The sequence below is a fragment of the Podarcis filfolensis genome, assembly GCF_964270895.1.
Source record: "Podarcis filfolensis genome assembly, chromosome: 5".
In the NCBI taxonomy this organism is placed as follows: domain Eukaryota; kingdom Metazoa; phylum Chordata; class Lepidosauria; order Squamata; family Lacertidae; genus Podarcis; species Podarcis filfolensis.
The window spans coordinates 6,352,676-6,369,233 of NC_139608.1; the positions used below are offsets into that span (position 1 = coordinate 6,352,676).

At 45.1% G+C, this 16,558-nt stretch overlaps 2 protein-coding genes across 3 annotated transcripts in view; both read left to right on the top strand.

Annotated features, from left to right (window-relative positions):
* The window catches only part of LOC310762194 (cytochrome P450 2J2-like), an 81,695-nt gene extending 80,899 nt beyond the window's left edge, over window positions 1-796 (top strand). The window contains exon 8 of one of the 2 annotated variants that reach the window (XM_083612873.1): window positions 634-796. In XM_083612873.1, coding sequence (XP_083468999.1) covers window positions 634-690 — 57 coding nt within the window. In that variant the 3' untranslated portion in view covers window positions 691-796. The remainder of the gene's footprint in view (window positions 1-633) is intronic. The other variant, XM_083612872.1, reaches the window with a different exon arrangement.
* Window positions 1-16,558, top strand: part of LOC310762214 (cytochrome P450 2J2-like) — a 205,759-nt gene that overhangs the window by 150,941 nt on the left and 38,260 nt on the right. The gene's annotated exons all lie outside the window — the stretch shown is intronic.

The following is a 16,558-nucleotide window of genomic DNA, read 5'->3' on the forward strand; positions in this document are numbered from 1 at the left end:
AAGAGAACAGAGACTTATTGTACTCCGGCTGACAGCATCTCTGCAAAGTCTGTGGGAGACCCTGCAGCTGGAGGTTCTAGGAGCTGTCCTTGGAATATTAAGTCTGCAAAAATTATATAGCTCTTTCCTTATTATTCCCACCCCACCAAAATGTATATCTGATGAGCAGCCCAACCTGAACACCCTTGCCCTATGCTGGTGCTAGAAACTACATTCCCCCTCAAAGGCAGATTCTATGGCTCATTCCACCACCACCCTTGAGAACCTTGCAGAGCAGCTGAAAATTAAAAGAAATCCCGCAGCGCTCAGTTTCAGTCAAACACCAAATAAACAAGTAAACCCAGAAACATTCACACAGGAACCAGGGGTGAGGGGAATCTGAGGTAATCAGCTGCTCCAGCCTCTGCTTCCTGCCTTCCCATCCTTTTTGTCCTCTTTTTCCAGGGCACCTCCTCATTTTCATGGATATGTAAAATGGGAGTCATCATAGAGATCCATAGTTAAAAGTCGGCAAATGTGTCCTCTTATCTGCTCTTCAGCTATTAGATGTTGGCACTATTCTAGTTAGGAAATGGACATCAACCTTGATTATTTCGCCATCTTAACAATGCCTTTGCCTTGTCTCCTCCTCAGGGTCTCGCATGTGTTTGGGAACGCAGCTGGGAAAGATTGAAATTTTCAACTTCCTGACCAGCCTGCTGAGGGCATTCAGCTTCCAGCTGCCAGAAGGAGTGAAAGAACTCAATAAAGAGCCTTTACCAGGGGCTACAACACATCCCCATCCTTATAAACTCTGTGCTATTCCCCGCTGCAGAGCATAATAAAATATGACAGTGCTAGGGGGCTTCATCTCTGCTTCCTCCACTCACCAACCCCTTTCCACTCCTGACGCATTTGTTAGTATTTGTATTGTAATTGCATTACACATGTATTTCACAAAGAATAAATGGTATCAGGGAAAGGAGGTGGCAATTGCAGCTGGGTGTTGGTTGGTTTCTTCTGTTAAATCTCTCGTCTGTGAACATGCCAACACTGTCCAGAGGTGCTGTGAGAACAAGCAACTATGGATCAAGGGAGAGAAACATATTGCATTCATTAATTTATATGTAAATAATGCTTGTTGTTTAACTGCTGCCAGCCTCACAAGTAAAGATTTATCTTCAACTATTTGTGTAAGACTGTTTAATTATTAAGATCACAAATAGCTAACAAATGTTATGGGCCCAGTCGTAGCCAGCAGGTGGCTCTAGAGTAGCAACAAGAAGATTTTGAAGTCAATCCCAGAAATCAGCAACTTAAACTCAGCACAGTAAAGGATATTTTTGCAGATTTCCCCCTTGATCCATGTCTGTTGAACTTCCTGGCACAACTTTGTCTCAAAGTTCAGTTCATTAAATTTTTCTTTTTACAGTTCATTAAATGTTTACTTTTTCCCTTAGAAATTCATTTCCCCAAAACCCTGAGGCATTTCTTTTAGGGATTACCGGGGTGGGGCGGGGGAGATCCCAAGAAATTTAAAGAAAGTTTTATGTACACCACCACAGCAGCAAGAGTTTTGACTGCACAACATTGGAAAAGCGAGACGATAGCATCAAAGAAAGATTGGCTGGTTAAACTGAGATGGATAAACTGACAGGACAGATAAGAGATCAAGCGAAACAAAAATTTAGTAAAGATTGGAATATATTTAAACAATACCTAGAAGATGACTGTGGAGAATTAAAATTTTTGACTGGTTTAGAATAGCTCTTGTAATGAGAAAATTAAAAAAATAGCGAAAAATTTGGTTACCAACAATCTAGATTTATTATGCTATGCATTCAACCAAGAACTCTAAAAGACCCAAGTAAGAAGGGGAGGGGAAGTCAGAGGTAATTAGAACATGAATGAGTTGAATGATTAAGAATATATTCTTGGTTTTTATTATGATTTTGAATATATGTACATCAACAAGAAATTGAAACTCTACATTGGGATTTTATGTTAAGAAAACATTTCTATTGTAAAAAAACAAAAGCAATGAAGGTGCAAAAGAAGAAGTGTCCAGCTCTTGGAAGGCAGGAAAGTCGAAAAACTGCATGGCAAAACACACTAAGTGGTGTCTCAGTGCTTTTTGCAAGGAGAGCAGTAACTGCTGCTCTTTTAATTCTTTAGTCACAGGAGTCAGTCTTTCAAGAGGTAGGTTGTTGGCCTCCTCTAACTATTCAGTTTCTGGATCAGTACTCCAGAACTCTGGCTTTCCCCCTTCTATATGCACATACACAGTTACAGTTCAAATATCTTCAGAGAATGTCTTCAAGGAGAAGGGGAATTCTGAGTGCTTGCTTGGGGCATCTTATCAGCTTTTCTAAACAAAGTTCTGGGCTCTGAAACCTATCCCCCTCCCCCCATCCCTTTGATGCTTCTCATGGAGAACAGGGCCGTCTTAACAATATGAGCCGCCAGGGTTCAAAGATCCACACACCCCCCGTTTGCCCAGAGTTGTCGACCTTTTTTTAGAGAGCTGACACCACGCTTGTCTCTGTTCAGGCAAGGAGTGTACACAACACACACACACACATATATATCGGTGGGGAGCACAGGGGGATCCAGCCAGGCACGGAAGCAGGTACGCAGCTTCCCTCCCAAGCCTACGCGGGAGGAGAGCGATCCCCGCAGAGGCTTGGGAGGGAAGCCGCGCAGCTCCCACACTCACGGGGCACCCCTGAGAGGCCAGTGCCCTGGCACGATGCACCACTAAGCCCTATGGGAAAGATGGCTCTGATGGAGAGAAAGCTAAGGGTGTAACAAAATGCTGGCTACCAAAAAACTTACACAGCTGTTTCGCCAATGCAACTTCCCTGTATGATGTTTACAATGTGTTTAACTGAAACACTTCTTTGATATGTATTGATCCAGCCCTGCTCTGGAGGGTAGGACTCAAACCAATGGCTTCATGTTACAAGAAAGAAGATTCAGAAATAAACATATGGAAAAAGTAAGAGCTGTTTGACAGTGGAATGGTCTCCTTCGGGAGGTTGTGGAATCTCCTCCTTGGAGGCATTTAAGCAGAAGTTGGATGGCCATGTGTCATGGATGCTTTAGCTGAGATTCCTGCATTGCAGGGGGTGGGACATGGTGGCCAAGACCCTCAGCATTCATTCATGGCAGCCTCTCAACAGGTACTAACCTGCATGTGCTGTTCAATTTCTGAAGCCTGGGGAAGTTTTCATCTTGTTTACTCCAACTAGAAGCACTTCTAAAGAACAATTCAAAGACTAATATACCAAATTCTTCTTAATGGATCTGTGCAGGGTTCCCATATGGAAACTAGGGTTCCATTTTTTAGGAAATTGTTGAGCTTTTTCCATTGGGTTGCCATAGATCTGGGTGTTTCCTGACATTTTGCCGATTCCTGTTAGGACATGTCAGGAATTTTCCTGATGTATAGCAAGCTAAGTGCTAATCTCCAGGTAATACTCCCACCAAGATTACAAGGCCAGGGCTGTGAAATCAGCTTCAAAGAGTCATTTAGAAAGCACCAACTGCAGGTGTGAAACTAATGGCACTGAGAAAGGAAGTCCTGCTACCACTTACAAGTTGACCTATAGAAAATACAACAACATTTTATGTTGCCTTGTGTATCTCCCTGATTTCATATAGCTACCGATGCTGTCATTCTCCTATTTTAGTGACGGAGCCTCAAGAACATCTTATAGGACGCTTATGAAAGCCTATGAGATGGCTATGAAAGCTGCTAAGAAATCTTACTTCGCAGCTTCCATTGCATCCGCTAGCTCTCGCCCGGCACAACTTTTTAGAATAATTAGGTCAATAACGTCCTTAGGAGGACAACCAAATTTAAGCACAAATTCGACCCATAGCTGTGAGGCATTCGTGAGCTTTTTTGTGGAGAAAGTCCTGTTTGCGGAGAAAGTGACCTCCCTGCCAATTTAGATACAGTGACTGAACTGGAGGCCCCTCAACTGACTTCAGGTCCAGTGTTGGACCATTTCAAACAGATACTCCCTGCTGATGTGGATAGATTCCTTCAAGTTGGTAGGCCCACCACCTGCCTCCCTGATCCGTGCCCGTCTTGGCTGATTAGGGAGTGTCCAGATGTCACGCGGACCCCCCTGGTTGAAATTATCAATTTGTCCCTTGACACAGGGACATTCCCAGGGGAACTGAAGGAAGCAGTGGTGTGTCCACTCTTAAAGAAAACTTCATTAGATCCCTTAGACCTATCCAATTACTGCCCAGTTTCAAATCTTCCATATCTGGGTAAGGTAATTGAGAGAGCGGTTACTGAACAGCTTGGTAGGTTTCTGGAGGAAACATCGGCTTTAGATCCATTTCAGTCTGGTTTCCGTCCTGGTTTTGGGACCGAGACGGCTCTGGTTGCCCTAACAGATGATCTCCGTAGACAACTGGATCGAGGCGGGTCAGGACTGCTGATCCTTTTAGATTTGTCAGCAGCCTTTGACATGGTCGATCATGATCTTCTGGACCACCGCCTCGCAGACATGGGGATACAGGGCATAGCCCGTAACTGGCTGTGCTCTTTTATCTCTGATCGGGGACAGAGGGTGGCACTAGGGAGGGAAATGTCGTCGTGCCACTCCTTAGTGTGTGGAGTGCCGCAGGGCGCAATTCTCTCCCCGATGCTTTTTAACATCTTTATGCGCCCCCTTGCCCAGATTATCCGGAGCTTTGGGCTAGGCTGTCACCAATATGCTGATGACACTCAGCGCTAACTGCTGGTGGATGGCCACACCGACTTGGCCCCGAACACACTGACCAGATGCTTGGAAGCTGTGGCTGGATGGTTTCGTGGGAGCCGTTTGAAACTAAATCCTTCGAAGACAGAGGTCCTATGGCTAGGTCGGGATGGCATGGGGATGAGGGACCAACTCCCTTCTCTTGCAGGGGCCCAATTAGTGGCATTGCCTTCCGTTAAGAGTTTGGGTGTAATCCTTGATGCCTCCCTTTCCATGGAGGCGCAAGTTACAGCAACAGCCAAGGTGACATTTTTCCACCTTCACCACATCAAGCGGTTGGTCCCTTACCTTTCGTGCCCCGACCTGGCCACAGTGATCCATGCGACGGTCATCTCCAGGCTTGATTACTGTAATTCGCTCTACGCGGGGCTGCCCTTGAAGCTGTCCCAGAACCTCCAGCGGGTGCAGAATGCTGCAGCGAGGCTCCTCACGAGGTCTCTGCCATGGGAGCATATTCATCCAGTGCTTTTCAAGCTGCACTGGCTCCCGGTGGAGTACAGGGTCAGATTTAAGGTGCTGCTTTTGACCTTTAAAGCCCTTCACGGCCTAGGACCCTCATATCTACGAGACCGCCTCTCCTGTTATGCCCCACGGAGAGCCTCAAGGTCCATAAATAGCAACACCCTAGTGGTCCCGGGCCCTAAGGAAATTAGATTGGCTTCAACCAGAGCCAGGGCCTTTTCAACACTGGCTCTGGCCTGGTGGAACGCTCTGCCTCATGAGACCAGGGCCCTGCAGGATCTGATTTCTTTCTGCAGGGACTGTAAGACAGAGTTGTTCCGCCTGGCCTTTGGCATGGAGCCAATTTGATTCCCTCCCTCTCTCTCTTTTTTCTTTTCCTTCTCCTCCTGCGAGGAGGCTACATTTTAATATTTTAATGTTTCAATATTTTAATTTTGTATTTTAATTTTGTTTTTAAGTTGTAATCATTCAACTTGTTTTTATTATTGCTTGTAAGCCGCTCTGAGCCCAGCCTTGGCTGGGGAGGGCGGGGTATAAATAAAAATTATTATTATTACTTTATATAGTTTTGTGCTTTTCAGTATTAATCAGAATCTTGCCTTTTTATACCAGCTTTAATGTCATTATGTGTGTTGTTTATAGCTGCTAGCTGAAGGGAATTTATTTTCAAAACACATTGTGTAACACAAGAAGCTAAATGAATAAAACAGCTTATTACAATATGCTCTTGATCTTTTCTTCCTTCTGTTCTATTGCATATTGCCACATGGCCTAGAACAGGCATATCCAACTTTCAAGAGACTGAGATCTACTCCCACTATAAAAAAAACACAAAACTGGCGGTGATCTACCAAATTTATCGAGCTTTTTTTAGGAAGCCAAAGTTCTTGAGCTTTCATGGGGGTTTGGGGACCCCAAGATCTACCACAGAAACACCGCGATCTACCAGTAGATCACGATCTACCTGTTGGACATCCCTGGTCTAGAATGCTGTGTACTTCTCCCCTTCCAACAGACGGAAGGGGAACAAGTTCAACTGGCAATGAAGCAGGAGCACATCAGCCTTTCTCAACAGCAGCTCACGTGTAACTAGAGAAGACAAGAGACAAACAGAACAGGCACCTTTCCATTGCCTCCTCCGCAAGCATTTACTTTTTGTCAGGCCATAGTTTATTTTATTTGTTTCTTAAATATAATTATGAGCCTTTTTTCAGCAAAAACTCTTCAAAACATACAAAATTACTCAATCATCAGATATGAACATATTAACTTTTAAAACATTGGAATTGGTAATATTCTCTAGCCCAGACATGTAGCATCTGAATTCCTTGCCATATATTTGCATGGTGGTGATGCTCCTGCTGTGACCCACCATGGGTCTGAAACCTGACCCAGGATTCTAGCCCAGCCTGTGCAAACCTGGTACCCTCCAGATGTTTTGGACTACAATGCCCATCTGCCCCAACCACCGTGGCCAATAGTCAGGGATGGTGGGAGTTCTAGTTCAAAAGCATCTGGTGGGCTACAGGTTCCACATCCCTGCACACACAAAGATTGTGGCAAGATCATTTTCTGGCAAAGATTTGTGCATCTTCTTGTCTGTCGCAGGAGGGCTGGTTACTATGAAGTTTCTCTGCTGCTCTGATCCTAGGCAGAGGCAACCTGGCTAGGAGGGAGTAATTATGGTTGGAATTATGGGAGGGAGGAAGGAAGGAAGGAAGGAAGGGGAGGAGGAGGAGGGGGGAAGATGGTAGCAAGAGAACTGCACATAGTGAGAAGCTACAGAGGTGAGGGATACTGAAGCTCGCTTCAGTTGAGATATGCAACTGTGTTTTTTGAACACATCATTCCTCTCCTCTCCTTTGACCCAAATGGTAGCTGGCAAAGCAACATGGAAATATTTTCACCCTATGGATAGGACATCTACCCATTGTAGTACTGTCTGGATTCCAAGCAGTGAAAGAAATGCTCACTGACCACTCTGAAGAGTTAGACAAGCGACCAGAGACTCCTTTCCTTAGGGCTATGGCAGAAGGAAAGGGTAAGTAGTGAAGAATAAGAATTTCTCCTGGTATTTTCCCAAGAGAAAACATTTAAAGGGCTGTCCAGAACAAAGGTTCTCTATTATTGTTGCACTCAACAGGGAATGGGTTACCTAGGAGCGAACAACTAGGGGTGAGGTCCCTTCAGAGCTTCCCCCTAAAATATTTGACGGGACCACCAGGCTCCCCCTAAGTTCATGGCAGTTGCCACTCTAATGGTTGGGCATGAGCCACAACATGTGATTGATTATGTGAGGTGGGGCTCACTTGCCCCCTTCCCCATATTTTATTCAAGTTGGCACCCCTGATGGATTGCAACTCTGTGGAAATAGCAATTGTACTGCACTGTGGTGAGATTCAACTGCAGGTAGAAGTTTGTTGCCTGTTGCAATTGTAATGCATATACTATCCTGGCCCTCAGTGCTGAATGAAGAGCTTGAACTCAGAGTTCTTTCTGTTGAAGGCTGTGACGCATACATCAGAGCTTGCAGGGCAGCAGCAAAAAGGGTTTTCTTGTGTGTGTTTCTTGTGGCTGATTAGCAGTTTGATTCATCTTTTAGATTTAGGGGAGCAAGTCTCAAACGTTTGTTGGGGGAGACCTAGGTTTTTTTGGGGGGGAGTTATTTGTCCTGTCTTCACGCTTTTTATGATGGAGGACCGCTGTAGTCACCCCCAACGACACGTTCTCAAGATGGAGGGTGAGGGAACAGCTGCAGTCGCCTGCGGTTCCTGCGCAATGTTTGCCATCTTGCCAAAGGTTGCAGGCAGCTTTACCTGCAGCAATTGCATGTTGATTGCCCTCTTACAAGACAAAGTCCAGCAACTGGAGGAACGTGTAGCTACGCTCCAAAGAATTAGAGAGCTGGAGCTCTTCTTGGAAGCAACAGAGCACACCGTCTCCACCAATCTGGAAACAGGGGACTCCCCTGAGAAGGAGGCTAGTTCACCAACACAGGAGCCAGATATATGGAGAAACGTGACTCAAAGAAGTAGGAGGCCCAGGGTTCGCTCTGATTTTTTAGAAATACACAATCGCTTTGAGGTCCTCTCCCCTAGCATGGAAGACGAAGAGCAGACTCCATTTGAGGATCTCTCCCTCATTACAGTTGATCAGGTATATGAAGACAAGCAGCAAAGTCAGTCCTCAGGGAATGTGCAGGTGACCTTGGAACGGACAGTTCACGGAAGAACCCCGACCAGACCTAAGAGGAGGCGTGTAGTGGTGATAGGGGATTCTCTACTGAGGGGAACAGAAGCAGTGATCTGTGGGCCTGACAAGATGTCTCGGGAAGTGTGCTGTCTCCCCGGGGCTAAGATCCAAGATGTAACTGAACGACTGCAAGGAATCATAAAACCCACTGACAAATACCCCTTCCTCTTGGTTCATGTGGGAACCAATGACACTGCAAGCAATAGCCTCCAGAAGATCAAAAGAGACTACGAGGCTCTGGGCAGGAAATTGAAGCAATTAAATGCACAAATTGTCATCTCATCTGTCCTCCCAGTTGAACGACGTGGCCCAGGGAGAGAGGGAAAAATAGAGGAAGTGAACAACTGGCTTCGCAAATGGTGTAAACAGGAACAGTTTGGATTCTTAGATCACGGACTGCAGTTTCTTAAAGATGGACTTCTGGCAAGCGATGGGCTGCACCTCACAACGGTTGGGAGGAATGTTTTTGCCAAAAATCTCAGAAACCTCATCAGGAGGGCTTTAAACTGACTAATGTGGGGGAGGGAGACAGTGCTCCTGAAGGTAGGAGTCTATCAATTGATGAAGATGATCATCCAAATGTCATAGACCAAATGGAGCAAACAGCATGCAGACCTAGGGGTGGGAGGAAAAAATCCTTAAATAAGAGACACGGGGGAATGATTAATGGACTTCAGTGTCTGTACACTAATGCGCAAAGCATGGGAAATAAACAAGATGAGCTTGAGCTCTTGGTACAGCAAACTAAATATGACATAATAGGCATCACTGAAACCTGGTGGGATAAGTCCCACGATTGGAATGTAATAATGGAGGGATACAATCTATTTCAGAGAAACAGACCAGACAAGAAAGGAGGAGGAGTGGCGTTATATGTCAGGGATGTGTATACTTGTGAAGAGATCCAAGATTTAGAACCTCAAAGCCAAAGTGAGAGCATTTGGGTCAAAATTAAGGGAGAGAAGAATAACAGTGACCTCATTGTGGGAGTTTACTATTGATCCCCAAGCCAAACGGAGGACATAGATGATGCCTTCCTGGAACAGATGGCCAAGCATGCAAAAGGAAGGGAGATAGTAGTAATGGGGGACTTCAATTACCCGGATATTTGCTGGATGCCAAACTCAGCCAAGAGCATAAGGTCAAACAGATTCCTCACTGGCCTTGCAGACAACTTCATTGTCCAGAAAGTGGGAGAAGCAACAAGAGGAACAGCCATTTTAGATCTGGTCCTAACCAATGTTGATGACCTGGTTAGTGGGGTAGAAGTGGAAGGATCATTAGGCGCGAGTGATCATGCTCTTCTGAAGTTTACTATACAGCGGAAAGGAGCAGCCAAGCATACTAGGACTCAATTTCTTGACTTTAAGAAAGCCGACTTCATAAAACTTAGGGAAGTGCTGGGTGAGATCCCATGGACAGTAATACTAAAAGGAAAGGGAGTTCATGATGGCTGGGAGTTTGTTAAGAGGGAGATAGTAAAAGCACAACTTCAGGCAATACCAATGAGACGGAAACATGGAAGGTACCTAAAGAAGCCAGGGTGGCTATCTAAAGAACTTTTAACTGAGTTAAGATTAAAAAAGGATGTGTACAAAAAATGGAAAAGGGGGAAAACCACCAAAGAGGAATTCAAACAAATAGCCAGCACGTGTAGACACAAAGTCAGAAAAGCTAAAGCACAGAATGAACTCAGGCTTGCTAGAGAGGTTAAAAGCAACAAAAAAGGCTTTTATGGGTATGTTTGTAGCAAAAGGAAGAACAAAGAAACAGTGGGGTCATTCAGAGGAGAGGATGGTGAAATGCAAACAGGGGACACAGAAAGGGCTGAACTCCTCAATGCCTTCTTTGCCTCAGTCTTCTCCGATAAAGAAAACAATGCCCGACCTGAAGAATTTGGAGCAAATGATTCAGCAGAGGAAACACAGCCCAGAATAACTAAGGAGATAGTACAAGAATACTTGGCTAGTTTAGATGTATTCAAGTCTCCAGGGCCAGATGAACTGCATCCAAGAGTATCAAAAGAACTGGCAGATGTGATCTCAGAACCACTGGCAGTCATCTTTGAGAATTCCTGGAGAACAGGCGAAGTCCCGGCAGACTGGAGGAGGGCAAATGTTGTCCCTATTTTCAAAAAGGGGGAAAGAGAGGACCCAAATAATTACCGCCCAGTCAGTCTGACATCAATACCAGGAAAGATTCTGGAGCAGATCATTAAGCAAACAGTCTGTGAGCACCTAGAAAGGAATGCTGTGATCACCAATAGTCAGCATGGATTTCTGAAAAATAAGTCATGGCAGACTAACCTGATCTCGTTTTTTGACAGAATTACAAGCCTGGTAGATGAAGGGAACGCAGTGGATGTAGCCTACCTTGATTTCAGCAAGGTATTTGACAAGGTGCCCCATGATATTCTTGTAAAGAAGCTGGTAAAATGCGGTCTTGACTATGCTACCACTCAGTGGATTTGTAACTGGCTGACTGACCGAACCCAAAGGGTGCTCATCAATGGTTCCTCTTCATCCTGGAGAAGAGTGACTAGTGGGGTGCCACAGGGTTCTGTCTTGGGCCCGGTCTTATTCAACATCTTTATCAACGACTTGGATGCTGGACTCAAGGGCATCCTGATCAAATTTGCAGATGACACCAAACTGGGAGGGGTGGCTAACACCCCAGAGGACAGGATCACACTTCAAAACGACCTTGACAGATTAGAGAACTGGGCCAAAACAAACAAGATGAATTTTAACAGGGAGAAATGTAAAGTATTGCACTTGGGCAAAAAAAATGAGAGGCACAAATACAAGATGGGTGACACCTGGCTTGAGAGCAGTACATGTGAAAAGGATCTAGGAGTCTTGGTTGACCACAAACTTGACATGAGCCAACAGTGTGACGCGGCAGCTAAAAAAGCCAATGCAATTCTGGACTGCATCAATAGGAGTATAGCATCTAGATCAAGGGAAGTAATAGTGCCACTGTATTCTGCTCTGGTCAGACCTCACCTGGAGTACTGTGTCCAGTTCTGGGCACCACAGTTCAAGAAGGACACTGACAAACTGGAACGTGTCCAGAGGAGGGCAACCAAAATGGTCAAAGGCCTGGAAACGATGCCTTATGAGGAACGGCTAAGGGAGCTGGGCATGTTTAGCCTGGAGAAGAGGAGGTTAAGGGGTGATATGATAGCCATGTTCAAATATATAAAAGGATGTCACATAGAGGAGGGAGAAAGGTTGTTTTCTGCTGCTCCAGAGAAGCGGACAAGGAGCAATGGTTCCAAACTACAAGAAAGAAGATTCCACCTAAACATTAGGAAGAACTTCCTGACAGTAAGAGCTGTTCGACAGTGGAATTTGCTGCCAAGGAGTGTGGTGGAGTCTCCTTCTTTGGAGGTCTTTAAGCAGAGGCTTGACAACCATATGTCAGGAGTGCTCTGATGGTGTTTCCTGCTTGGCAGGGGGTTGGACTCGATGGCCCTTGTGGTCTCTTCCAACTCTATGATTCTATGATTCTATGATTCTATGGTACTTTGTCAAGGCACAGGTTAAAAGACGTGGCAATTCCATAAGAGGCAAAGATACACACCTCAATACCAGATGACTCTCGGGGTCCCTTGTAACTCTGCAGTTCTATGATTCTATTATTCTGTTGCTCTATTGCATTTGAATCTGGAGAGCCCATGCAAGCCCTGGACTGGTACCTGCATGGGCTGCATGAGGTGGTGGGCTGGATGAGGGCCAATAAGGTGAGTCTGAATCCTGGTAAGATGGAGGCATGTTGTGTGGACTCTAGACAATTGTTCAGTTTACTGCTATGGATGGGTTGAACTCCCCCTGAGAGAATAGGTTCATAGGCTAGGGGTGCTCCTGGATCCATCTTGGCTGCTAGAGGCAGGTGACCTCAGTGCCTTCTACCAGCTTCAGCTAGCAAGGCAGCTTTGGATAGTAAGACAGCGAAAGTAGTTTCTGGATCAGGATAGCTTGGCTACTGTCATCCATGTGCTGGTTTTCTCCAGGCTGGATTATACAATGTGCTGCATTTCAGGCTGCCCTTGAAGAAGCATCTGGCAAAAAATGCAGTGGCTTGACTGCACATGGGGGCAGGACATAGCCAGCATGTTATACCACTGGCTGGCAATTAGCTAAGTTCAAGGTGCTGGTTGAACAAAGAGCCTAAACAACTTGAGATCAATATATCCTCTTCCAATAAGCTTTTCAGTTGAAACCTTTCTCAGTTTTGCTTCTTTTCAGTCCTCAGCCCGAATATAGACTGCACCTTTAAAATTCAAGGGGGGGGGGAGAGAAAGACAATACTTGAATATAAGCCGCTCCTTTAAAATTAGGTTACAGGCTGAAAATCGCTGCGATTGGTAGAATTGTAACTCCAAGCCAATTTAAGCCTTTGATCTTGCAAGCCTGAAAAAGTTACCGTACAATAGCAAAAATCACTAATCGTTATTCAATTGCTACAATTCCACAAGCACTCACACCTGTAAATGACAAATGAACAGTCTCAAACTCTCAAATTTGGCAAGAAAACATTTTTTTCTTCCGTTTTACCACATGTCTGTTTCAGCAACAATATCATAAAAGCTAATTTTTGTAAGGTTGTGAATTTAAGCTGCACTTTAACTTTTCATGGGCGGAATTTTTTTGGGGGGGGGAGGGAGGGAAAGTGTGGTTTATATTCGGGCCAATGTGGTAATTGGTAATTACATTTATTATGATGATGGGTTTCAAGAGTAACTCTCACTGGCTTGAAATCAACAGGGGGGCAGAAGACAGGTGCAGGATTTGGAAACTAATCGGAGGCCAGAGCAGGGAAACTGAGGGGAGTAGAAAAGAGGCACGTAGGTATTTGTGTACAGCATAGTAACAGCTAACTGATATTGCACCATGTGCAAGTCTTTAAGTACATGTGGGAGGATAATAGAGAGCATAATCCTGCTTAAGGGGAGACATGACGAAATTGTCTGACATGACTAATTTAGGTTCATTAATTCCAATGAATGTACTGTGAGCATGATCTTGTGGTTCGAGGACCCAACCCCCGCAAAGTGAAATGAATACGCAAGGACACGTGATATAAGGTTAATGGGCAAGAAAAGGCCACAACTTTATTGATTACAGCAGTGAAAAGGTATTGGCTTAGGCATTGGATGTCTAAAACAAGGGGGTTTATTCACCAGTAGGTGGAGCCTGGTGATGCTAATCCAACTATAGGCTCTCCCCTGATGTCACCGAGGGTCGTGCCATGGCCTCCCGCCAAGCAGGCATCGGACAGAGTACACGACCGCCAGATACCCAAAAATTGAAGGCATAGGCGATGGCCACACCTAGCCCTTCGACACACCACAACACATTATTCCAATGCCTAACCGCCACCCGAGCCGAAAAAGGCTCGCCGCCAATACCCTCACAGCTGTAACCAATCCCAAATGCTGTTGATGACACTATCTAGCCAAATGTCGTTCCGGTATAAGGCCTGGTCGCCGATCCAGATACGGTCATGATAAATGACTCGGCCGTTCATGAAGTGCACCCAACGGGCCACTGCCCGATTTACGAGTTTCCTGGTTTTTTCAATGGCCATACAGTTCTGCGCACCGCGCCAAAAAATTCTCTTCAGGAAGGAGGACCAGAACACCGTCGTTCTGGGACACAAGGCAGCAAACGCATCCAAGTCTCTTTTTATGTTCCACAACAAGTCCGCACTCCTTCTGTTAGCAAGGTCATTTTCCCCTAATTGAATGACAAGGATGTCGGGAGGGCCGAACGTGGCTACTTTCTCCAACAGAAATGGCATAAGCTCTTCCCAACGCATGCCTCTTCTCGAAAACCAGGAAACTCGAACTCCAGGTGGCAAACCAAGATTAGGCGCGAGGCGACGAGACGACGAAGAGAAGAATGAGGCCGAGGAGGAGCTGGCGCCATAGCAAAAGGCTGCTGTAAACACCCCCTCGGAGGCACCCTAACCCAGCTACAAATCCACCTAACAGTTACCTTGTTCAACCCACATTTTACCAGCTGCCTCATGAGAATATCACATTGGACTTTGTCAAAAGCCTTAGTGAAATCAAGATACACTATGTCCACAGCATTTACCTGATCCATCAAGTTCCATCAAAAAAATAAAACAGGTTGGGCTGGCATGACTTATTTTTTAGAAACCATGTTGGGTCTTAGTAATCACAGCAACTTTTTCCAAATGCTCACAGACCAACTGCTAGGGGCGGAGCTCGGGCTCCCGCCCACAACCACTCCCCTCTCTTCCAGGGAGGAAAGTCTTTATTTAAATAAGCCCCCAAAATCCCAAATTTTGTTGTTAGACTTGCTGCTTCTGTCACTCCTGTGATTGAATCACAATAGGCTGAGAATCCCCCAACTGTCTCAGGATGTCTATTCCTCATCAACAGAAGCATGTAGAAACCTTTTTGAAATTATGATTTAATCATAGACGTGCATTACAACTCAGTTGCCAGTAATGGAAATAATAATATCAGCACCAATCACTCTGTGTAACTTCAAAGAGCAAGAAGGCATGGCAGAAAGCCTGAGGAGCAAGTGCAGGATGATAATTGTTTCTTACCCATGAGAAATGTTTACAAAGAATTGACTAAACATTTAACTGCTAACAAAATAAGGTTTTGATGGGAGTACCCAGAAGAAGATGTGTCATTTTACTACAAAGGCAAGAAATTTAAAATTAAGAGAGTACAAAAAATGCAGAAATTTGGGAGAAGATACAAGGAGTTGGGGAAGATGGAGAGAGGGGAACAGGAAAGTGAAGAGGACAAACAAGAACAAGAGGGAGAAGAGGGAGATATTTAAGCGTAAATAATAAAATAAAATTGTATTTAATTAAATAAATCAAAATGACAATAAAAATTATATCATGGAATGTTAATGGCATGAATAATAAAGCCAAAAGAAATAAAATCGAACATGAGTTAATTTTAAAAATGTAGAAATAATCTGTTTGCAAGAAACACACGTAACATGGAAACATAATCGAGTCTTAAGGAATAAAAAAATTGGGGAATGAATTTATTTCTTCAGATGTACAAAAGAAGAGAGGAGTTGTTATATATGGCAAGGTTGTCAGGCACAAAGCCAGATTGGTCACCAGAAGTTTTTCACAGGTACCAGGACAGAATTACCATGAAACCTACTTACCCACCATCAAGTATGAGAGCATTAGGCTTCTGCTCAAGATTGCTGCAGAGGAGAAACTGCACGTTTCTCATCATGATGTTGTCATGGAACTGCAGGCAGCGAGGGAGGAAAGGATTAGAGGATACAGGGAACGATCTCCACTGCTCAGTACTGAGTCCTCCTCAGAAGACAGAGGAGAGGATAGTGAGTCTGGGGAGGAAGGGGTGCTTCAGAGAGAGGGGGATCTACGTCACAGGGAAAAACGGAAGGGACTGAGCCGTTGGTTGTGTTGGTCTCGAGGGAGAGGGAAAAGAGAAACTAGTCAGAGCAACGCGTCATGAGAGACGGATCACTTTGTTTATTCTGCATGTAATCTTGTCAGAAGGAAATAAAGAAAGGAATTTATGGCTGGCTGCCGGGAGTGTTTTCTCTGCTAAGTGCAGCAACGCGTGCTGCTGGCTAGCTGACAGTTTGCTCTGACTCACACACCCAGCTAATGAGCACTTGAGAGGAGAGGCTCGGCAAGGAGAAAAGCAGGATGGAAGCTCGCCTTGCACAGCTGGAAAAAGAGAGGACTGATTTATTGGCCACATCACAGGAATTAAGAATTCGTTTGCAAGAAGCCAGGGCCAGATCTGAAGGGGCTTCTGGAGGGGGCTTACTGAACCGGTCTTTGACGCTGGTAAGCAAATTCAATGGGGACCCCAGACTGTACATGGGCTTCAAATTCGACATGCAGTACGCTCTTGAACTGCAAGGAGCTGCTTTTGCTGGGGATGCTGACAAGGTGGGGTACCTTATAGGCCATTTGACTGGGGCAGCATGAGACTGGGTACGCCCACTGCTTGCTAGCCATAATGCTGCGCTCAGCGATCTCAAACAATTCTGGGAAGCATTGGACGCTATGTTTTCATTTGGATCTGAGGAGAA